General features: G+C 44.4%; 1 protein-coding gene across 2 annotated transcripts in view; it reads right to left on the bottom strand.

Moving 5' to 3' along the window:
* SOBP (sine oculis binding protein homolog) overlaps nt 1–21,151 on the bottom strand; it is a 144,738-nt gene extending 123,587 nt beyond the window's left edge. The window contains exon 1 of one of the 2 annotated variants that reach the window (XM_035109290.2): nt 20,057–21,151. In XM_035109290.2, coding sequence (XP_034965181.1) covers nt 20,057–20,152 — 96 coding nt within the window. In that variant the 5' untranslated portion in view covers nt 20,153–21,151. The remainder of the gene's footprint in view (nt 1–20,056) is intronic. The other variant, XM_035109288.2, reaches the window with a different exon arrangement.
* Between the last annotated feature and the right edge of the window lie 2,584 nt (nt 21,152–23,735).

Here is a 23,735-nt window from a genome sequence, read left to right as displayed (position 1 = left end):
CAATGTTCACGCCTCTGGGCTCTTTTGAATATCTGGTGATGCCCTTCGGGTTGCAAGGGGGCTCAGCATGCTTCCAGGCCTTCATGCACCACGTCCTGGGGTCCCTCCTCTTCAGGAAATGCTTGGTCTTCCTGGATGACATCCTTATCTATTCCGATGACCCAGTGCAGCATGTGAAAGATGTCAGGGAGGTGTTGCAGCGCCTGAAGGACAACCACCTGTATGTGAAGCTGGAGAAGTGCAAGTTTCACACCAAGGAGGTGGACTTCCTGGGCTACAAGCTGTCAGACAAGGGGCTGGCGATGGACAAGGACAAGGTGCAGGCCATCCTGGACTGGCACAGCCCCAGGACGCGCAAAGATGCCCAACGCCTACTAGGCTTCGCCAACTTCTACAGGAAGTTCATCAAGAACTTCTCTCGCGTTACGGCTCCCATCACTGACTGCCTGAGAGGCAAGCAGAAGTTCAGGTGGACACCAGAGGCGCAAGCAGCGTTCGAAAGCCTCAAGAGGGTGTTCGCCTCAGACCAGAACCTGTTCCACGTGGTTCAGGACGCGCCCCTACGCGTGGAGACAGATGCTTCTGATAAAGCTGTGGGCGCCATTTTGTTGCAACTGGACGCCAACAGAGAGTGGAGACCCTGTGCCTTCTTCTCCAGGAAGTTGACCCAGCCAGAGCGAAACTACACGGTGTTTGATCGGGAACTTCTTGCGATCCACGCTGCGTTCCAGCACTGGAGACACTTCTTGGTGGGCGCCAAGCACCCCATCCAGGTGTGCACGGACCACAAAAACCTGGAGTTCTGGAGAACTGCCAGGGTGCTCAACCAGCGGCAGATACGGTGGGCAGAGTTCTTCTCGAACTTCAACTTCTCCATACACTACATCCCGGGAGAGCAGAATGTCAGGGCGGATGCCCTCTCCCGCAAGCCAGAGTACATGGAGGAGGAGGCGCCACCGGCACCCAGGCACATTTTCCCCCCGTCAGCATGGTCCTGCGGAGCAGCAGTGGTGAGCGAGGCAGAACTCACAGCACTGACGGCAGCGGATGAATTTGCCAACCGCATCTTCAGAGAACTGAGAGGGGGGGGAGCAGGCAAAAGACTTTGCAGCACGCAGGGGGCTGCTTTTCTACAAGGGTGCACTGTACCTGCCCACCACCCAGCTTAGACGTACGGTCCTCAAGCAGATGCACGACAACCCAACGGCGGGTCATTTTGGGAGGGACAAAACCGCTCACCTAGTCATGAGACACTTCTGGTGGCCAGGGGTGCGGGAAGATGTTCGAGACTATGTACGGGGCTGTGACACCTGCCAGCGGGCAAAGGTGGTCAGAGCAGCGCCAGCAGGATTGCTGGAGCCCTTAGCCACACCACACAGGCCGTGGGAAGTGGTGTCCCTGGACTTCATCACAGATCTGCCTTCTTCCAGGGGCAAGACCGCAGTGTTGGTGGTGGTGGACCTCATGTCCAAAATGTGCCACTTTATACCGTGTGCCAGGGCGGTCTCTGCAGAAGAGACAGCCAAACTGTTTGTTGACCACGTATTCCGACTGCATGGATTACCTTTAAGGGTTATTTCGGATCGTGGCCGCCAATTTGTTTCCAGGTTCTGGCGGCGGCTCATGAACCTCCTGCAGGTGGAGGTCAGCTTGTCGACGGCTAGACACCCGCAGACCAATGGACAGGCGGAGAGGGTCAACGCCATTCTGCAGCAGTACCTGAGATGCTACGTCAGCCAGCGGCAAACGGACTGGGTGGATCGCCTGCCACTGGCAGAATTTGCCTACAACAATGCGGTGCACGTCTCCACAGGGGTGTCGCCCTTTAAGGCCAATTACGGGCGCGACCTCAGATCTTTCCCAGAGAGGGAGGGGGAGGAGGAGGAGGAGGGCCCACTGGCTGAGGATTGGGCAGAGGAACTGGAGACGGTGCACCAGCAGCTCAGAGAACACTTGGAGAGAGCCAAGGAAGCGTACAAGAAGGGGGCAGATCGCCACAGGCGACCGGGGGAGGTCATTAGGGTGGGGGACAAGGTTTGGTTGTCCTCGGAGGGCCTTCCCATCAGAGGGAGGTGCAAAAAGCTGGCGCCCAGAAGGTTGGGCCCCTTCACGGTCACGCAACAGGTCAACCCGGTGGCATACAGGCTGGCACTGCCAGAGGACATGAGGGTGCACCCAGTGTTTCATAGATCGCTGCTGTCGCCGTACAGGGAAAGCAGCAGGCTCCGAGGCAGCGAACAAACCCCTGAGGGAGGGGGGAGAGGGAAGGCAGGGAGCAACTCAATGAGGCCACGGCCATCCTGGACTCAAGGTGGGGGGTGGGGGGCCTGGAGTACCTCATGGCATGGGAGGATGCTCCACCGTCACAGAATGAATGGGTCCCAGCCACTCAGATACAGGAGGAATTCCTGGTAGAAGAATTTCACGCCCTCTTTCCCCATAGACCCAAGCCCTGGCACATGGAAAGGGAGGGGGAGGGGGAGGAAGCACGGGAGAGCAGTTCACCATGGCGCTGGGAAGCGGAGTTTGAGGAACCAGAGGATGAGGTATGGGTGTCACCGAGATCCACCCAGTCAGAGGAAGGAGCAGATTGGCAGAACATTTTTACCCCTACCAGCTCTGACGCCACGGACTTTTTGGGATTCCCGTCCTCCCAGGCGGAAGGGGGGGGCTCGCAGGACTGGGGGGAGGTGTTCACACCAACGGGCTCGGAAAGCACTGAGTACTTAGGCTTCCAGTCGTCACCGACACCTGGGGGGGACCTGGGGAGGGGTGAAGGAGAGCTTGGGAGGGGGGTGGATGTGAGGGACAGGGGATATCGCGAAGTCCCTCCCCTCCTGAGTTCAAGCCCATCCCCGAGCACAGGGGAAAGCAGAGAGAGTTCCGATGCCAGTGGGGAAGCAGGAAGTCGGGTCCGAGGCTCAGGCAAGGTAGAGGAGCCAGGGTCCCAGGTGGGACAGGAAGGGGCGAATAAGGGGGGGAGACCCATCCCCCCAACTCCGGAATTACGCAGAAAGAGGAGGGGAAAGAGGATGGGTCTGCCAAAGCTTTTGTGTTGGAGAAAGACGCGCCAAAAGCCATTCGGAGGTTCTGAAACCGACTGACCACATCACTCCGTGTAAATAGCAATGACTTCAGCACTGTAAATACGCAGCACCAATAAAAGAATAAAATGCAGAGCTGCGTAGCGTCGTTACTCTGAAGTAGCCCACTCCGGCCACTGTGACATGGGGGATTTCAACTATCCTGATATTTGTTGGATGTCAAACTCAGCCAAGAGCATAAGGTCGAACAGATTCCTCACTGGCCTTGCAGACAATTTCATTGTCCAGAAAGTGGGAGAAGCAACAAGAGGATCAGCCATTTTAGATCTGGTCCTAACCAATAGTGATGACCTGGTTAGTGGGGTAGAAGTGGCAGGATCATTAGGTGGGAGTCACCATGCTCTTCTGGAGTTTATTATACAGCGGAAAGGAGCAACCAAGCATACTAAGACTCAAATTCTAGACTTTAAGAAAGCAGACTTCAGAAAACTTAGGGAAACGCTGGGTGAAATCCCATGGACAGTAATACTAAAAGGGAAGGGAGTTCATGATGGTTGGGAGTCTGTTAAAAAGGAGATACTAAAAGCACAACTTCAGGCAATACCAATGAGACAGAAACATGGAAGGTGCCTAAAGAAGCCAGGGTGGCTATCTAAAGAACTTTTAACTGAGTTAAGGTTTAAAAGGGATATGTACCAAAAATGGAAAAAGGGGGAAATCACCAGACAGGAATTCAAACAAATAGCCAGCACGTATAGAGACAAAGTCAGAAAAGCTAAAGCGCAGAATGAACTCAGGCTTGCTAGAGAGGTTAAAAGCAACAAAAAGGGCTTTTATTGGTATGTCTGTAGCAAAAGGAAGAACAAGGAAACAGTGGGGTCACTTAGAGCAGAAGATGGTGAATTGCGAACAGGGGACAGAGAAGGGGCAGAACTCCTCAATGCCTTTTTTGCCTCAGTCTTCTCCAAAAAAGAAAACAATGCCCGACCTGAAGAATATGGAGCAGATGATTCAGCAGGAGAAACACAGCCCAGAATAAGTAAGGAGGTAGTGCAAGAATACTTGGCTAGTTTAGATGTATTCAAGTCTCCAGGGCCAGATGAACTACATCCAAGAGTATCCAAGAGTATTAAAAGAACTGGCAGAGGTGATTTCAGAACCACTGGCAATAACCTTTGAAAATTCCTGGAGAACAGGCAAAGTTCCAGCAGACTGGAGGAGGGCAAATGTTGTTCCTATTATCAAAAGGGGGGAAAGAGAGGACCCAAACAATTACTGCCCAGTCAGCCTGACATCAATACCAAGAAAGATTCTAGAGCAGATCATTAAGCAGATCATTAGATGACTTAAAGCAGACCCTGGTAACACACCCAACACTGCAGTATTTTGATTCACTAAGAGAAATCATAATTTCCATAGATGCCTCAAAGGCATTACAAATTATTATTGAAGAAACATGGCATGGATTAGACGCCGATTTCCTACAGTTAAAGAAATAATATAAGGTAAGGTAACGGACCCCTGGAGGGTTAAATCCAGCCAAAGGTGACTATGGGGTGCAACGCTCATCTCACTTTTCAGGCCGATGGAGCCAGCGTTTGTCCGCAAACAGCTTTCCAGATCATGTGGCCAGCATGACTAAACTGGTTCTGGTGCAATGGAACACCGTTTACCTTCCCGCCACAGCAGTACCTATTTATCAACTTGCACTGGTGTGCTTTCTAATTGCTAGGTTGGCAGAAGCTGGCAATGGGAGCTCACCCTGTTGCGGGGATTTGAACTGCCGACCTTCTGATCGGCAAGCCGATCAGGCTCAGTAACTGAGAAGGGAATGCTGGCCCTGGCCACTAGGTTTATGATATTCTTTATTATCACACTTCAATGATGAAACTGCAGTCCATCAAAATACACTCTGGATGATTAGGATGACAAGGGGCTGTAGGGTGGTAGAAAAGAAGAGGAAGTCTGATTGCACAAGCTTTCATAAGGTTGCATTTCAATCACTTTCTAGAGAACTTGTTCCACCTATAAATGCTCAATCTGATAAATCAGAACAAATATCAAACATTCATATAAACCAAATAAAGGCTTATCGCCCCATTTCCCCAAATTTATATCATAGATAGAACTGAGATCATCAAAGATTAAATGCTACTCTCAATTGTACAAGAAATAAATAGGGGCTTACTTTCTACTTTTTACGTTACTCTAAATATATATTTAAAGCAATGGGTTCCATATATATTTAAAACAATGTGTTCCAAGAAATCAGTCGTAAGAGCATATGCATATTACAATAATTACCTATGGAACATCTCGGTAGTATTTGTAAAAGCCACACAAATTGTGGTCCCCATGGTCATGAGGAAGAAAATACTGGTGCATGGACGTGTAAGAATGACCACATCTCAGAAGAGAGCTAAAGTAATTGTATTCTGGTCACAGATTAGCAGATCTGTTTGTGAGGAATTGTAGAATGTGTAAGCAATGCCAAGATTTTCACAGGAAAAAAGCAATGATACCACAAGAACAACTAGCAATTCATTAGGATAAAACTGAAATTGATTTGTTTAACCTAACAGGACTTAAACATCTGTTGGCAATGGACTGAGTACTTTATAAATTTTCCAGTATAGCAACTTTTGTACCCAATGCTCTTTGTCCAGAGATGGAATGAATCTGTCAGTGGAACAGTGGAGGGAGGGAGGCCTGTGTAAAGCTTCTCTGAGTCTTGTTAAAATAACGTTTAAAGTCTTGTTAAAATAACGTTATAAACTCAAACAAAAAAGCAGCTGGTACCCGGCAAGGGCCAGCTTAACACACCGGGGGCAAGTGTACCCAGCTGCCCCCCCACATGGGCCTGGAGGAAGACAACAGTGTACCCCACAATGCCCCCCCTAAATCTGCTCCATAAGGTTTCTCAACCTTCTAAACATATTTAGGGGCCTATTTAGGGGCCTGTGGGGAGAGGGAGCCTAAAATGTATTTCCATCTTCATTCAATTGATGTTTCCTTCCATTAGTTAAAGAACAGCATTGAATGCCACTCACAGGTAGACACCACACCCTGGGTTTTCCCCAACCATAGTAATACCTTCTCCTTGTTTCTCAGTAGCCCCACTTCAGCTGCAGTCATGCTGGTACTCAGCCAATAACTTCACTATTACAAGGAGTGGTGCAAAAATCACTAGGCATATAGACCATTAGGCAGGGCAGCTCTTCAACATAAATTTTGTTCATTGTTTCATTGAAATAAACATAGGCTGTAAAATAGTTGTAGAACTGTGTTCTCCCTCCATATTTATCTGGTGTGATTAACTTCCTGTAGGCCTGGTTTGAAGCTAGTTCTATACTGACTCAGCAAAAAGGACATAGCTCAAGAAAAGGCCCATTCATGTCCAAAAACTTTAAGCACTGTTTTCTCCAGATGTTCTACAGTTAATAAAGCATATGTCCTTGACTGACCTCCTTCATTAAGAAAACAATATCAATCCCAGGATTTCAGCAGGAATAACATGCTATAAGGGTACAGAGTAAATTACTATTTATGGCTCAGCCTAAAGCTTTGGGATATTGTAAGAAATTAATCTTCCTATGGTGTAATCTACTCTGAACCCTCAAGAAAGGGAGGAGGACCACACTTAATAAAGCTGGTTCTTAAAACAAGTATTTACATTTAATTTTATTTATTAAACAAAATGTATATACTGCTTGCTTGTTTAAAATGGCCTTCTAAGCAGTTTGCAACAACACAGAATAAAACATTGAAAGTTATTGATTAAAAACAGTTAATATCTTTATTAAAAATATTCAAAGGGTGATAACAATCAACAGTGGCTTAAAAATAACAACATGTAATTTCTCAAAGCAATGTCAATGTCAAAGCAAAAATATTTTATGCAGGCACCAAAAAGAGTAAAACAAAGGTGTCTGCCTGCCTGATGTCAATAAGGTTGCCACACAAAAAGATAATCTCTCTGTAATAAATCTAAGTGGCACTGGCACCTGTAGTGGTTGAGGAGTGGACATATACGGACTAAGGCAATCCTACAAGTAAACTGGTCCCAACCGAGCTCTTTTATATGTTAATAGTAACACCCCTTGAACTTGTCCTGGTAGTAAATCGGCAACCGGTGCAAATCTCTGAGCAAAGGTGTTACGTGCTAACAGCGTCATTCCTGGCAGCCACCGTGCTGCAGCATTCTGCACTAATTGCAGCTCCAGATGAAGCACAAAGGAGTGCATTGCAACAATCCAACTCAGTTTACTTACTACAATCATACATTGGCCTAAAGACACTTTCCTGCTACAGGCTTCCAGTTTTGGAGCTGTAAGTGCATGCCAAATCTTAGCTCATGAGTAGCCTCATTGACATTACCAACACCATTCAGATTCTTAACGTTAAATGTATATTTAGGAACATTGCATGGCCAAGGCTGCAGTTTTTGAAAGACACAGTTTACACATAACTACATAAAGCAGATGTATAAAATAAATACAAATTGTAATCTACCATCAGCAACACTTTTAGCAGCAAGTTAAATAAGCCTTTTCCTTAAACAATTAACAGCCCTCTCACCACTATTCTGTGATGTGCAAACTTTCCCCAGTGTCTCTTTCAATGTTCTTGTTCAACTTCAACTTTTTAATTGTGCTAATCAGTGAATACAGTGATAATAATAATAATAATAATAATAATAATAATAATAATAATAATTTATTATTTATACCCCGCCCATCTGGCTGGGTTTCCCCAGCCACTCTGGGCAGCTTCCAACAGAAATATTAAAATACAATAATTTATTAAACATTAAAAGCTTCCCTAAACAGGGCTGCCTTCAGATGTCCTCTAAAAGTCTGGTAGTTGTTTTTCTCTTTGACATCTGGTGGGAGGGTGTTCCACAGGGCGGGTGCCACTACTGAGAAGGCCCTCTGCCTGATTCCCTGTAACTTGGCTTCTCGCAGCGAGGGAACTGCTAGAATGCCCTTGGCACTGGATCTCAGTGTCCGGGCAGAACGATGGAGGTATCACATGATAAGGTTTTCCACCATGTGGTTGCTTGTATACACACAACGGTGGTATGTATCTTCATGGTTAAATTCTTATTTCTTTTCCGAGTGTGGTTATGTATTCTGAAAGATTTTAATCAGGAGTGGAGTACCTTTTTCAATCTGAGGGTCACGTCCTGCATGCACAGTCTTCCAGGGGCTGTGCGCCAGTAGTGGGTATGGCCAAAGGAGGAAATGGGTGGGGCTACAGGAAAAGTAGGTGGGACAGTAGACGTGACTCTTACCTATGTACTATAGGCTAGATTCCACCCATGCAAACACCAGGGGTTTCTAAACACCCATGCCCATTTCTCCAGGCAAGCAAGTGAAATTATCACAGTCCAAGGAAACATTCCAGCCACACCAAATTACTCAAGGAAGGAGTGGGGCAGGACTGTTGGGGGGTGTCCTGGGAAGAAGGGGCATGGACAGGGGAGAATCCTAAAGGCTGTATACAGAGGCCTGGAGGATCGCATTTGGCACCCAGAACTGAGGTTCCCCAGCCCTGATTTAAATGATAGTCATTCTGTTCACTGAGGTTTGTGAACATTATTGGGTGGAGGGAGTTGCCTTAGATCTTTTCATTGCAATTGTGGTTTGCTCACATGTACATACAGGCAGTGACCGTTTTAGGCACATCCGATTTGTGCATACAACCGCACATGCATGCATTGCACCGCACCCAGAAGTGACATGAAAACATCATAAAAAAGGATGGGGTGGGGGTAGAACAGGGTGTTTGCAGGCTTTTTCAGTGGTGTTTCAAATATACGCAATTTCACTTAAACATGCAGTGCCTTGGAACATAACCCTCACATAAATTGGGAGTTGCCTATACCACAATGAAAACAAATTAAGGTTAAAAGAAAAACTAAAATGATGTTCATTTTGCTCTTAAAATTCAGTAAAGGACTTCACAGATTTAAAAGCAACACAATCTCCTTATTTAAAAAAGAAAGAAAGAAAGAAAGAAAGAAAGAAAGAAAGAAAGAAAGAAAGCAGAGATTAGAACAGATTAACCATCAGTTTCCCTAAACAAAGAACTAGGAAACAGTGATAAAACACTGCAGAAATGCATAGAGGAACAGGTAGAGCCTTCACTCCATAGCAACAGAACTTGTCAGCAATCAGGAATGGAGCATCAGCCCCTACAGAATAGTCCAAAACCAGACATGGTCACCTGTACTCCTTTATATTAGTATACAGTACATTTAAAAAGTGTACAGACTTTCTCACATTTGCTATATGATAAATAAATTGTCTGCATTCAACCAATGAAATAAGAAACAAATAAGCAAATCTACATGACTATTACTTATGGCTAAACTTTTATTTACAGAAGGAAATGTTGATACTAGGTATAAAAGCAAGTTATGCCATTCATCACGGATGGTGTCGTAGTCATTGCCATAGAGGCTGTGGCTGTCACACCAGTGGTGGACTCTCAAATTTTAGCAGCGCCCTGTGCAACACTAAAATTCAGTGCACCCCCTGCCTCTTGTGCTCTGTTCTATAGCATTGTTTTGGTGTCCGCTGCAGGGCCCAAGGCAACCGCACCAGTCGCACTACGCTAAAACTGCCTCACACAACCACATTTCACAGACTGTTCGCAACCATAATAAAATGTGTTAGATGGCAGAACCACTGCATGTTCCTCAGGAACAAATTTCTGCTGTTCATGTCCTGAGAAGACGTAATGACCCTACATCATTAGTGCTAGCCTGAGAAAATGTGCCCAGAATCTCCATGGAAAATTAGTAGCAAAGGTATATTCCCTGGAAAGCTCTTCCATCTGACTTAGTGTACCATATGTAGAAAATCCAGGTTAAAAGCCTGGCTCAACCAAGATAGTAGGATATCAGAAGCTTCTGATTCTGATTCAGTTTAACTGTAGTTTAGTGTGTATATTCTGAACCCTAAACTGTGGTTAATCTTAACTGTGATTAGTTGAAACAAGCTAGCTTCAAACTGTAGTTTTTGACACTTACTTCTGATCTCCATCACCAGAGGAGGAGGGGAGAATGCATGAACCCAGTGTTTGCCAAGTCTTCTTTAGCCATAGCTGCCAAGTTTTCCCTTTTCTCGCGAGGAAGCCTATTCAGCATAAGGGAATTTCCCTTTAAAAAAGGGAGAACTTGGCAGCTATGTCTTTAGCTTGTCTTAGCATAACTTCTGAATGCAATCACAATCCCTCAGCCAAAGCTGCCACACAGAATAGCTGTGATGATGCAATAGCCTTGTTCACATATAGCACTAAGTCATGATTTGTTAAGCCAAAGTTTGGTTTGTTTGACCATCCGGCCTTAGCCCAGCTGATTAATCATGGATTGCTGCATGCCCAACAAACAACAATGCGAAGTCATGGTTTTTTGGCTTACGAATTGTGACCTATTTTAACAAAGGTTTAGCACTGCATCCGAACCCAACAGACATAGGTTGCTTAAACATGGTTTGTTTGGCAACTCTACCAAAGACACTTACCAGCCTACAGATGCAAGAGCCAAGAGCAGCTAGAAACCAGTGGACAAAAAGCTTTCTTTTTGCCCCTCTGAGAAAGGAACAAACTGTATTTAAAACAAGCAATAGTTTAGCATAATGTGAAAATGCAGCCAACATGATACCCCGCCCCCACAACATCCTGCCATTTTTGGAGGAAGCTTGGGATTAAATATAATTGTATATAGAAATCATATTCTATCATTGGGACACCACTGTGGTAAAGCAATGTGCAATGAATTATGCTTAATGGATACTGCCAGGACCACAATATGGAAAGAAGTAATAGAATTAATACAAATTTAGTTAAAGCTTGGATGTGTGGATATAGAAAGTCCATTGAGAAAAAATATTTTCACGCAATATCTAAGAGCATAAGAAGAAGAGCTTGTGTCAGGGACTGGCAGTACTCCTAAGGGTGTGCGGTGGAGGCAGGGGACCAAGATAGTAACCCAAGAGAGGGGACCAGTGATATATGGGTTTGACAATGCCCGCAAGGCAGGAGCCAGGGGAGGGGGAACGAGTCAGAGAAAGGTGCACCAGATGTGACAGAATAAAAAGAGGCTGTTCAGCCAACAGACAGGTCAATAGACTCCCCACTTTCTCCCACACTGCTGTCTCCCAGGACCAGGAGGGGCTCCAACTGTGACACCATGGTCTTGCTCCTGGTCTGTCACCTCCAGTTCAGACCCCATAAGCATATACGGTATATGAAATTAATGAACAGTTTCTGATACAACATACTACAAAATTGGTGTGATGGTATGCTGTCCATGGTGGCTGAGAAATAAGTGGCACTGGCAGGAATAGTATAGGGTAGCCATGTTTCAAACAGTGAAAATCCGGACAGGAAAGTTGTTGGAAAATTACATTTTTTTAGCTTTTTTATGGAAAATCAGCAAAAACGGAACATGGGCTGCCATACATCTGAATTTTCCCAGACATTTTTGCTGATTTTCGTCCAGACACTGCTAAAGACAACAGTATTCCAGATAAGTCCAGGAAATTCTGGACATATGGAAACCCTAACTGAATAATATAGAGTAGCATATCAATTATTGCCTCTTTTAGGACTACAAAAAAAGAAGCAACAGCAAACAACTTAAACAAAATATTACAAAAATACACAGTTACATATTAAAATGTTGTGTTACTACTAATATATATAAAGCAATATCAATTCGGTTTCCTTCCAACACACTCTTCCTTTTTTGACATGCATTCAAAAGGTTACCATTATTGCTATGATTAAGCATACTAAGATGTTATGGAAAGAAAGATAGGATATACCATTCTGCCTGAGGAAAAGAAAAGAGAGAGAAAAACAGAGGTGCTAAAACAAGAAGAGGGGAGGAAGAGGATTGGATCTACCATTAGGCTCACATGCCCAAGCAGCATGTTTTGGAGTAGCAAAAAAATTACCAATTGTTTATATTACTGCAGTCTTTCTACCAACATGGGAGAAATGCAATTTAATGGTATAGTCCTAGTGGTGCAGCAATAATGAAACTGCTAGCACATTCGCAAAGCTAAGCAGGGTCCAGTATGGTTTCCAGTTGGATGGAGGATCGCATGCTGAGCTTCCTGCATTGCATTGAGTTGGACTAGATGTCCCTTGGGGTCCAGCTTTTGCCTAATGAACCAAAATGCATTGTGTCTTTAGTAGGCAGGATGGATGAATAAGGGGAGCTGTTCAGCAGTGGAACAGACTCCCATGAGAGGTGGTGGACTCTCCTTCCTTGGAGGTTTTTAAACAGAGGTTGGATAGCCGTCTATTATGGATGCTTTAGCTGAGATTCCTGCATTGCACATCAACACTAAGATTCTATGATTCTATGAAAGCTCTGGTGAAGTATCTGCTCATGGCAACAGTAGCAAAGCACAGGGGAGTCTGAAGGAGGTGACAGTCTCATTGGTATTATAATGTATTGTACCTTGCATTGGTGAAGTTGACCCAACATTATGGGAAAATTGCAATTTACAAAATACATTATAAATATGTTATAGCCCCTTTTGCAGCATAGTTTTGCCTCTCTTCCAACCCATAGTTATCCAAGTGTAGATATTATGTGCTGTACACTTATTTCTTCTGGGTATTTGAAATACTATTTTTCCTTTTCGTGTGATTTGTACTTCTCCATGTTGAAGTATAGATGTTTGGATGCATGCCTGGAAATCAATAAAGATTGGGGGGTTTAATAGCCTTTGAACAATCCTATGTCCATTATTGCCCATTAAATAGGATTCTGACCTCTTGTGAACGTGCACTGCAGTCCTAAAGAGATCAAGCTAGCAGTTCCCATTTTTAAGGATAGAATACTGAACTACTACTGCTGCTTCTACAACCAGCGTTTTGTTCAGGAACAGGGAACCTGTGCCCCTCTAGACATTGTACAGCTCCCATCACCCCTGAAGATGCCTGCATTGCAGGGGGTTGGACTAGATGATGCTTGCGGTTCCTCCCAACTCTACAATTCTATGATTCTATGCTGGCAGGGGCTGATGATGGTTGGCATCCAACAGTATCTGGAACAGAGAAAGCTGACCCATGATGCTTGGTGAGACAGTTGCCTCAGGTGGCAGGCTGGGGACAGCTGGCAGAGATGGCAGATCCAGGCCCCTGAGGCGTATGACATGCCACCCCCTGTGCTTGTTGCCCCCTGCTGCCTTCTCCTCTCTAGTTCCCTTTTTTCTCTCCTGCCACCTTCAGCATTCCAGGGTTTTTCCAGGCTGCCTCCAGGTGCTTAAGGCAGTGAAGAAGAAGTGAAGGCAGTTGAGGTGCCATTTACGGTTTTGCCTCACACAGCAAAGCATCCTGTGCTGACCCTGATCTAGAGAGGCACAGATTTTCCATCCCTGGTGAAGCATTTACTTTACACTACCTGTGTACTGTGCAGACTATAGATGTGATAAAACATTTGTCCACCAGATAATTTTAAAAGCATCAATGGATATTGGGGGGTGGGGTGGGAGCAGTTCAAAAGAATTCTGAAAGTAAGGCACCAAAGGAAATTCAGTTAAGGCTAAGATAGTGAGAGCAACAGGATTTCTGAAGGAGGGAAATAACTTGACAAATAGAAGAGGAAGTTCCTCAGCTTATAGAGGGCAGCATGGAACTAGGCAGATAGATGGGAGGAAGAGGGGAAGAAGGAAAAGACAAAGAAAGGCAGTAGATGCAAACAGAAGACCAAGTGAAAAAATGAGAGAGCAAGCTCTTCTGTGTTGTGACGCTGGCTATGTGGGAACCATGGCATCACTGCCCCTTCCCATGTTGCAAGCAGCTAGGTGAAAAGCCTCAAGCAATGTGGTCTGTCCTTGCTGTGTCTCTTCTCCATGCCAGCATTGCAGGCAGCTCTTTCCCAGCTGCAGGATGGGCTCCTCCCTCTTGGCCCAGTAATGCAGTATGGGGCTTATATGATAAGAAACAGCCACCAAAGAAAACAGAGCATCAGTGGTTGGAAAGAGCCACCAGGACAAGTCTCAGTTCTGAGTACCAAGAATAGAAACGTGCTGTGTGTCAAGAAGTATAATACTGGAGATCAAACATCAAAGAATGCAGACACACTGACACATACGAGCACTCAAAATAAACAAAGAGAAATTCATTGGAAATGCTAGATACGACGATTCCAGTTGAGTATAAAGGTTGGGAAAGAAGGGATAAAGAGGGGAAAGAAAGAAATACACGCCACACACTCAAAAAGAAATGAAGGGGGAAAGGAAAGGAGGATGGTATGTGGTGGAAGATGCAATGTCAAGAAAGGTTAAAACTTTTTTTTTTAAGGACAGGATAGATTTGAGCACTCAAAAGGAGACAATGGACGAAGAAAGGTTGAATGGGAATGCATGAAAGAAGAGGAGATGAAGAGGAAGACTGCATTTCACAATACTATGCAATCAAGAATTGGCAGCCAAGAGTTATTGTGCCTAGACTGTAGAGGGATTGCAAAGATGTAAGAAGTCCAAACGATAGTTATGTCTGCCATCAATAAAAATAACAGATACTGGGGAAATCACTAGTCATTTTTATATTTCTTGATGTTGTGACAACCAGATAGCACTCTATTTTTTACTATTTCTGATTTCACACTGATAACTTTCTGAATTGTGATTCTAAAGGCTTATATACAATCAAACAGCTAAAGCCAAGGAAATGTTAAATCCAGGTTGCCAGGAATACCTAAAATGACAAAGCAGGTGAGCGCTTGTGTGCTGTCAAATTGGGAGAGAATTATATTTGCCAAAGAAACCTACTCCAAAACCTTCAACATTCTACAGAACCTTCTGTTCAGCTAAAATTGCTTTTGTTTTGCTTTTTGCTCATTTTTAACCTGAAGGAGCCCAGGCCACCATTTTGCAATATTTTTAATATGCATCGCTTTAATCTTTTGGATTCAGCAGTATACACACATATCACATTTGGCTGGTGGAAAATACTATCATGTTATCCTGTATGGAAATATGCATTTTTATCATACATGACACAGAGAAGGAGACTTGTGGATATTTGAATATATCTATTTCCCTTAAGAGACTAAAGACTTAAAAATGCAGCAGCAATTGTTTTCATTTACACAGTACTTATACTGACTATATTTTACTGTGATATCATCATGCAGAGAACACAGAGCTTGATGTTGTATAACTGATAACAGATTCCTTCCATTTCTTAAAAGATATATAAAAGAAGCATTGATATGTGCTTCTCCAATTTTTTATACAACGTTTTCTCTGCTAGGAAACAAGGGGTGAGACCTGGCAATTGCAGACAGGAAAAATGAAAGACAACAAGTCTGTCAGAATCATTTTCTTCTAGGTTATGTTACTGAACGCCTATTTCAGACTTTGAAAGAAGCAGAGTGAATTCTTTCTCTCTCTTTTTACTTCCTTGCATGAGTGAACTTAAGTACTAAAGCATAAAGTTAAACATCTCTCTGAAGCTAATAAATTTTGAGAGAAAGAGAGAGACTCATCATTCTCTTTATTTTTGGGGGGTTTCAGGAGTGGAGGCCAATACATCAATGAACACACACTAGCCTATATGAACAGCTCCACTTCCCAGGGTTATTGGCATTTTCTAAAAATATACCTAGCCACCTACCTACACTGAGGGGGTATGTATAAGTCATCCAGACTTTATAGTGGCCCCTTACTTTCATGAAATCTTTGAATGGTATCTTCATGGTATCTTTCATGAGGTTCCTTGACTATATGTCTTTGTTAATCGGGGGATAATTTCAAATGTCTCCCACTCTGTTGTCAGAACCTTCTTTTTCTGATTTTCATATTGTGATACATATTTCAAGCACTGCCAGCAGAAATGTTAAAATACAAGAATCTTTAACAGAGTTTAGCAATAAATAATAACAGATGGAGACATCATGAGTAAAGCCTATTTTAGTTACAAATTACTTATTGAGAATCTACAAGGTAAACACCACAGGCTCACGGAGACAGCCGTGTGAAATTATAAAACAGATTAATCATGATCCTCACAATAGACAAAGAAGGTAAATGTGTAGATTAACTCAGTCTAGTTTGTTTAGAGAAATTTCCAGTACAATCTGATAGGTGCAATCACATTAATTCATTCAAATGTACATTAATTACGTATGGTTCAAAGCACTTTTCTTGCATTATTGACAGTTGCATCATTATCTGGCATTAAACTTGTGTGTGACCTTAATCTATTTATATGGAACCATCCTTCTGACGTGAATAAGAGTTCTCTTGAGTAAAAGGGATGTGGATTTCTGAATTTCTTATATTAGATTAAATATATGTGCAAATACTGAGTTTGTCATCTCAAACGTAAGTATTATATTCTTGATATGGTAAATGCTAAACCTTGTGCAGTATTCACATCACTACGAGACAACACTACAATTCTAAGGGCATCCTTTATCCACAGCAGGAAAGGAAGGCAAAGAGAAAGGAAGAACTGGGGGGAAATTAAGACACTGGAAATACATTGCAGGTCAGAGAGAAACAAAACATTTCTGTCTGGAAAAAAATCACTGAATTTTACTGAAATTCAACATAGGCAAACTATGCAGCCATGCACTTTTTTGCACACAACATTGTTGACATTTTCTACAACTGTCACCTACACTGGGCTAGAGATAACCAAAATGCTAGGTAATGCTAGGTAATATCTACCATGATGAAACAGCAAACAACACCAGTTTCCAGTTATATTAAAACTGAGCAGCAAGTGATATTGCTGATGTGACACAGGAAAAGCTAGTGCCTGAGTTTCCCTCCATCATTGCTGAGCAAATTATGAGGCTCTATCAAACAGCCAATCTTCAAGAAAATCTGTATGATGAGGTAATTTTATTACTCATTCATAGTGCCTTGTATTTGCTGGACTTAAAATAGACACTTGTACCCAGTGGCTTTTTATTACTGGAAGGAGGGTGGGGAGAGGGAATCACATACACGCCGGCCCTTTTTCTTACTCCTAGCAAATGGAAGCAATTCAATCCAACATGGGCTGAAACTTGAGTAGGTCACTGTACACCATGATAAAATTCCCTAATCCCTGAGCCAAATTTCCCTGAGGGGGCCCTCCTACTAGTCCTTCATTTTCCAAGCTGACTTTTCCATTCCCCAACCCTCTCTCTCCTGTTTCCCTCCCCTTCATCTCTTTCATTTCCCCCTACCTTACAGCCTTGATATCTGATCTGCTGCTGGGACTCAGGTTACAGTTTTTACAGCTTAGGCTGTCTATTGCTGTATATACATTCCTTTCTTTCTGCTCTGTCGTGATTACTTACCAGAGCTTATTTTACACAGGTCCAGATGAAAGCAGTTCAGATGAAGGGAAGCAGTCAAGCTGTTTGAACAGTACAGATATGTACCTACACAAGGGCACATTGTGTTCACAATGACATTTTGTTGCATACAGTGTTACCAGTTTGTTGTCACTATGCTCTTTAACTCTGTAAAGAGGAGGAAATCCCTCCAATATAGTCAATAAATGAAGAATTATTCTCAGAATGGTAATCAAGCCGTCCACATATGCAACACACTCGGATGCCAATCAGCTTAAAACTTTCATTATAATTTAAGACCATTCTGGAGAAACCCACCAATCCTATTAAAAGAATGTGGTCTCCAAGCTTAATAAGACAACTTGCTCTGGTATGTGGTCAAGGCTGTCTGAAAGCTTCTGCTGTTATTCACCTTTCAGCCACCCAAACTATAAAAACTGTCTCCAAAGCTAGGTCAGTCCACAACCTTGGAGTCAATTGCTCATACAGCTAAAATTCTGATTTATTTATTTATTTATCATACTACTGTTCAACTACTAACAGAGGCTTAAGGAAAGAAGAAGGGTAATACAAACACTTAATATCATGGCCTTTTTATAAAAACAAAATGTGAGTAATTTTTCCTCCTTACACACACACACACACACACAGTGTTGTTTTTGTTTCTTCCTCACCATTTCAGACAAACATCTGTTATACTGCAGAAGAACAACTATCTCCCAAACCACCAAGTGTGCCTGCAGCCAAAGTAAACAAAACAAACCCAGAGGATCCAGCACAGTCAGCCTTTATATCCAGCCAGGATAACATTTCACATGTTTTGATTAAAATTAGCTAATTTGTAATCCTAGAACCTATGAAACTTAAAAACTGCAGTCCACACAGATTGCATGAAGCAGTGTCTTAAAGGGATAATGCATAGTGGGGCAATTTTCTGTGCCCACTGTTCCCCCTTCTTCTGCCCTCTTTAAAACATACAGAAAAGAAAACAAGAAAAAGAAAACAAAAACAAATTCAAGCCCCATCCAGCTGAGCAATTACTGTTAAGTTGGAGTGTGTACAATGCTTCATCTCAAGATATGGTGTCATACATGTCTCAAGGAAATCAAGCTGTTGCGAAGGAATGTAGAGGATCTAGTCTAGAGAATGAATAAATGTTATTGATATGCAGGATATTTGCTCTTATGCATGCCATCCTTTTATTCAGATGCCCATCTGCCTGCTGTTTGAACAAATCCCAAGTAAGCACAAAAAGAAGGACTACAAATATAGCAAACTGAAAGAACTTTCCCCAATATTAAATTAAGAACTGAAAAAGAACCTGAAGATTATCCTTCAGTTTGGTGAAAAACAAAACAGCCCTGTTAATCCACATGCTTTACTATCCTTATACTCATAGTAGATAGATGGATAGATACAGTATATCTTTTACAGCTCAACACATAACTTGCACATTTCAGGATGTAACAGCTGTGATCAGACCTATTGTGAATCAGCTGAGTGCCACTCCATTCCACATTCAAAACTCTGCTGTTTTCATTATTATTGGTTTTTGTTTTGTTTTTTTAAAGCAAGTTCACCTCAGCCCTGCAACACGTGTAAGCCACAGGGTAAAGACAGATGAGAAGCATAAAATAAACATAGTCGTGGGCATTCTGGATAATAAAAACATGCAACAGAGGACCATTTCAGCTCAGCCTGCAACCCCGGGAGAAAAGAGGTCCTGAGGTGTGTTTCTGAGCAGCCGCTGCTATGCTAACATCTGGAGAGGCAGCCCACAGCCCTAGCTCTGGAGCACAGCTGGATGGGCATCGTTTCCTGTCAAGACACTGACTTTCTCTCCTCCGGCCCCAACCTTTCCAAACAAACCTGTAATATATATACTGGTATATGCATATATATATATATATATATATATATATATATATATATATATACACACACACACACACACACACAAAACACATATGCATGAACCTTTTTTTCGGACAGCTCTCTTTCAACACTACACTCCTCTGGTTTGATTAACTGTGAAACGAAGCATGGAAAACAGAAACGGAGCAAGCAAAAGAGAGGAGGAGAAGGACAAGAGACCCTTGTGTCCAAAGCACAAGAATGATGTGCAGTTCAGACCATAACATTTCACTTTGACAATTTAATTACACAGTTGCAGCAGCTGGCTACTGGAAAAGGGGGGCGGCTGCCGAGAGGAGAGGGAAAGACAGGACTTAAATGACTTCCCTTCTTCTTAACTTTAACATCCTCCGGGTTATTTGGCATAGCACACAAACAAAAAGGAGGGGTCGCTGAAACCTCTGCGGGGTGGAAAGTTTCCTTTAAGCAAAAAACAAAAACAAAAAAACCCCACTGATGGTGATTAAGAGCAATAAATCAAAGCTGCTCAGTGACCTGGCTTTGTACGTAGCCTGCGTGAAGTGGTCTCTGTTTGCATTTCAGGAGAAAGAGTTGGGACGTATTTCGTGCCGGCGCTGTTTTTTTATTCTTATTTCCAAACCAGAAAACAAAACCCGAGAAATCCCTTATTTATATGGCATCTCCACGCACGGGGGGCGGGAGGGGTGTTTGCGAGGAGCCTCCCCCATCGCTCCTTTTTCCCTTTTCGCATCTGAGAGAGAGAGAGAGGAGAGAGACAGAGAGAAGGAAGGAAGGAAGGAAGGGCGCGCGCACATACCTTCATCTCTTCATTGATTTCCCTTTTCACGGGGTGAGCCGGTTTCCTGCTCCTTTTATTTTCCGGAGGTCTCCCTTCTTTCTCCATTTCTGCCATTTTTGTGTGTATCTACTTTGGCGGAGATGAAATGGCTGCTGGTATTATTTGGGTTGGTGGGGAGGAGAGGGGGAAGGTTGTCGAGAGGGAGGGAGGGAGGGAGGGAGGATGGTGGCCGGCGGCGGCGGGAACCAAGGAGGGGGGCGGCGGCGGCGGCTTTCAGCGCTGGGCGAAGGCGTCAGCGAGTGTCAAGAGGAGAAAGCGGCTCTCCGCTGGGCGGCTCGGGGATGCGGGCGGGCGGGCTGGGCTGTGTGGGTCGCGCCGGCGAGTCAGCCATCTTCTGCCTCGCTGTTCGCCTGCATGAAGGGAGCGCGAGAGAGGCTCGCTCGGCGTGCGTGTGCGGTGTGTGAATGCGAGAGGGAAGGAGGGGTGCGGGGAGAGAGGAAAGAGAAAGAAAGGAGCCCGGCCAGCTTCTTCTGAGGGAGATTGGGGGGGAGGCAAGCAAGCAGGCAGGACGGCCCCCCTGCCCAGGCAGCAGGCGGGGCTTCTACTGTCACCAAATCCTCCGCCTCTTCTTCTTCTCCTGCTGCTGCTCAGGCTCAAATTCAAAGGGGGGGGGAGAGACTTCTTATGCTTCAGTTGTCATCCTCCTCCCCCGCGGGGACGGTCGTCCATGGCGGAAAACACACCAAGGCTCTATTCTCTCCCGCTACCCCGCGTCAAACGCGCAACGCTCCCCGTCACGCACAGACAAGACAGGCAGACACCGTCTTCGGTTACACGCTCTTGCCCACCACCACCACCACCGCAAACATCGTGACAAAACAAAGTGGCCGGGGCAGCAGCAAGACTTCTGTAAAAACGACGACCGAATGGTTTTGAAACGCCCTCAATCCCCCTCATCCAGAGATACACAACACAACGCGTGCATGCGTGCGAGGCTGTGTCCTCCTCAGACCGTGTGTGTTTGAGGGGAGATAATTGGAAGTGAGGGTTGCCTTCGGCTGGGGAGCGAACCAATGGGTGGCAGGAGCAGGATTGTTTCTGTGGGAGCGGGCTGGGAAATTGTGTGTGTGTGTGAAGGAGAGAGAAAGAGAGAGAGAAGTAGGCGCGCGCGCGCCAGCCAGCGACCCCGAAGCAAGCGGCCAGGATGGATGGAAGATGCTGCGCGCGCGATACTGGCTTGGCCGGCTGCCCGCCCGCCTGCCTGCGTCTCTCTCTCTGCAGCGCGATTTCACCTTTAGGGAAGACGAAAAAGTAGTAGAAGAAGAAGAAATACACCCATCACCCAAAAAAATAAAAATAAAACGACGTCGCGCAGAGAAGCTGCCTGCCCACGCCACTCTGAGAGAAATGCATCTGTCGTCGCCCTGAAAGCACTCCCGCTGGGGCGGAGTTTGACGTTTCCATGGGTGGGCGGCTGTTGGCAAGGGGCTGAGCGTCTGAAGCCGCGCTAGCATGCGAGAAGCAGAGGCATTCGCGCAGGAGGAGAGGCTTTTGTTGCGCGTGGTTTTGGCGGGAGGAAGGCTTACGCACGCCCAGACTGGGAACGGCCCTTCCAAAAAAGAAAAGAAAAAGGCACTTGTCCTCAGGGAAAGGGCCGCTTGTCCCAGAAGCAAGAGGAGGGCTCGCCCCACCCCCATATTCCTTCCTAGGGATTAATGCGAGCCATCAAGGATTTGGCCCAGAGCCCTTTCCCTCCAGTGCCAACACAATCAGGTCCAGAGCGTGTTCTTGAATGATAAGGCGGAATGCATTTGCCTGCCCCCCCCGCTCTCCCCACAACCAGACCCCCCCCCCGTCAGAAGCACGTGTCCGAAATCAGGGGGGGGGATTTCCAGGCTTGAGACCTATCTGTGCCTGATAATAAATTGATGATGAAGAAGATGTAATAACTATCTTAGACACACGGTAAATGCCTCCTCTGTCTATTCTGTGTGGACAGTCCTTTGTCTCATAAACATCATTACCTCCTTCCTACCGTACCTCTTGCTTGAAAGCAGCCCCCAAATAATTCGGCTTTGCCCCCAATCGTTCTACAAAGGCAGGACTATCTGGTCCCAGCCGTTAGTTTGGAAAGTAACCTGGAAATTAAACACCCGGTCCCACTCCATTAGCAGCGCCCCTTCCCTCTTCCTCACGTCGCACATTTTGATCTTCTATAGATCCAGGTAATTTCCCCTCGAGAAGCAGACTCACTCTATCATTTTTAAAGGCTTTGCTTACATCTATTTTGTTTCCGTCTTTACAAGCGTGAAGAGGAAGGTGGGTGGGTGGGGGGTGATGTGTGGTGCTGATAATAGGGTGAACTTGCAAAACGAAGCTCTGAATTATTGCACACAGTGAAGGGGGATACCTTGATTATTCCCGGTTCGTGCTTTCCTACACTTTGGCAGTTCATAATTACCTAATACAATACAATATGGGGGTGTCCATTGTTCCATTAGTCAAAATTGTAATTGTGAAGGAATTTGTCATTATGACTGCAGCTGAGCTTAAAATTATATACCTTTTTTCTTAAATAAAAAAACTTCAAAAAATTAAAGACAAAATGTGTTCAGTGTAGCTATGAAGACTGAGGCTCTCCATTAAAAAACAACAACAACCCCCTTTCGCCTGTCAAATCTAGCGAAGTTTGTTTTATACCTTACAATGTCTGATTTGCATTTCTGTTTAAGTTTAGACATGAGCTAAAAAAGAATAAGGCTTTTTTGCTGGATTCCTGACTAGAATGTGCCACATTTGACTCTGCTAAGACAGCAAGGTAGAAGTACTTCAGCAAAAATAGAGATCTGAAAGACATTTATGGTAGAAGGCATCAAATCTCTTATTCCAGAGAATCTCACTGAAGTCCAATGGAATTTGCTAGGATGTACTCTGAAAGTTGGATGGGGAGAGTGGGATTCATCCGATAACAGCCTTAAATCCCTGCTGGTCTGAAAAGCAAGCAAGCAAGTTCCATAGACTGCAATGTAACTTGTTTCCAAATGTGCAGGGAGATTGCCAGTGATACTCAGTTAATCGTTGTATTCAGCTTTTAATCTGTAAAATGTTTTACAGCCATTTTAATAGTAGCAATGATAAATTGTGTTTTAGAGCATTTCATATTGTCCACTACATAATCCTTACTGCCTTCACCCCATAGATACAGGTCACTATTATTATCTCCATAACAGAGTGGTGGGACAGTAGATTGTTGCAACCACCTACTCGGTTCATGACAGAGGTGATACCTGGACTCTGAGATTCCTGGTTCAAGTTTTTTGAACTGTGAGAACAGGATGGAGCTTTGGACTGTGAGAACAGATGGAGCTTTGGCCTGATCAAGCAGACTTTTCTTGTGTTCTTAGCCATTACATTGCAGGAGCTCTCAACAGCCTCATCTTTATTGCCTTTCGACCCTAGTACAAAAATGAGGCTGGGCAATAAATAGGGTATTGTCCAGGTCCACATAATACCGGTAAGTCTACAGTAAAAGTAGAACTTGCATTCAGGGCTCACAGTCCTCACCCACCTGTGCACCAGTTCATAGTAATTTACAGTGCAATCCTATAGGTGTCTTATTAGAAGTAAGCCCTGTTGAGTTCTATAGAGCTTACTCTTAGGTAAGTGTTACTATAGGCCTGCAACCTTATTTGGAAAA

The sequence above is a fragment of the Zootoca vivipara genome, chromosome 3, assembly GCF_963506605.1.
Source record: "Zootoca vivipara chromosome 3, rZooViv1.1, whole genome shotgun sequence".
Taxonomy (NCBI): Eukaryota; Metazoa; Chordata; class Lepidosauria; order Squamata; family Lacertidae; genus Zootoca; species Zootoca vivipara.
The sequence above is the reverse complement of the archived record's forward strand: the minus strand, read 5'-3'. Positions and strand labels throughout refer to the sequence as shown.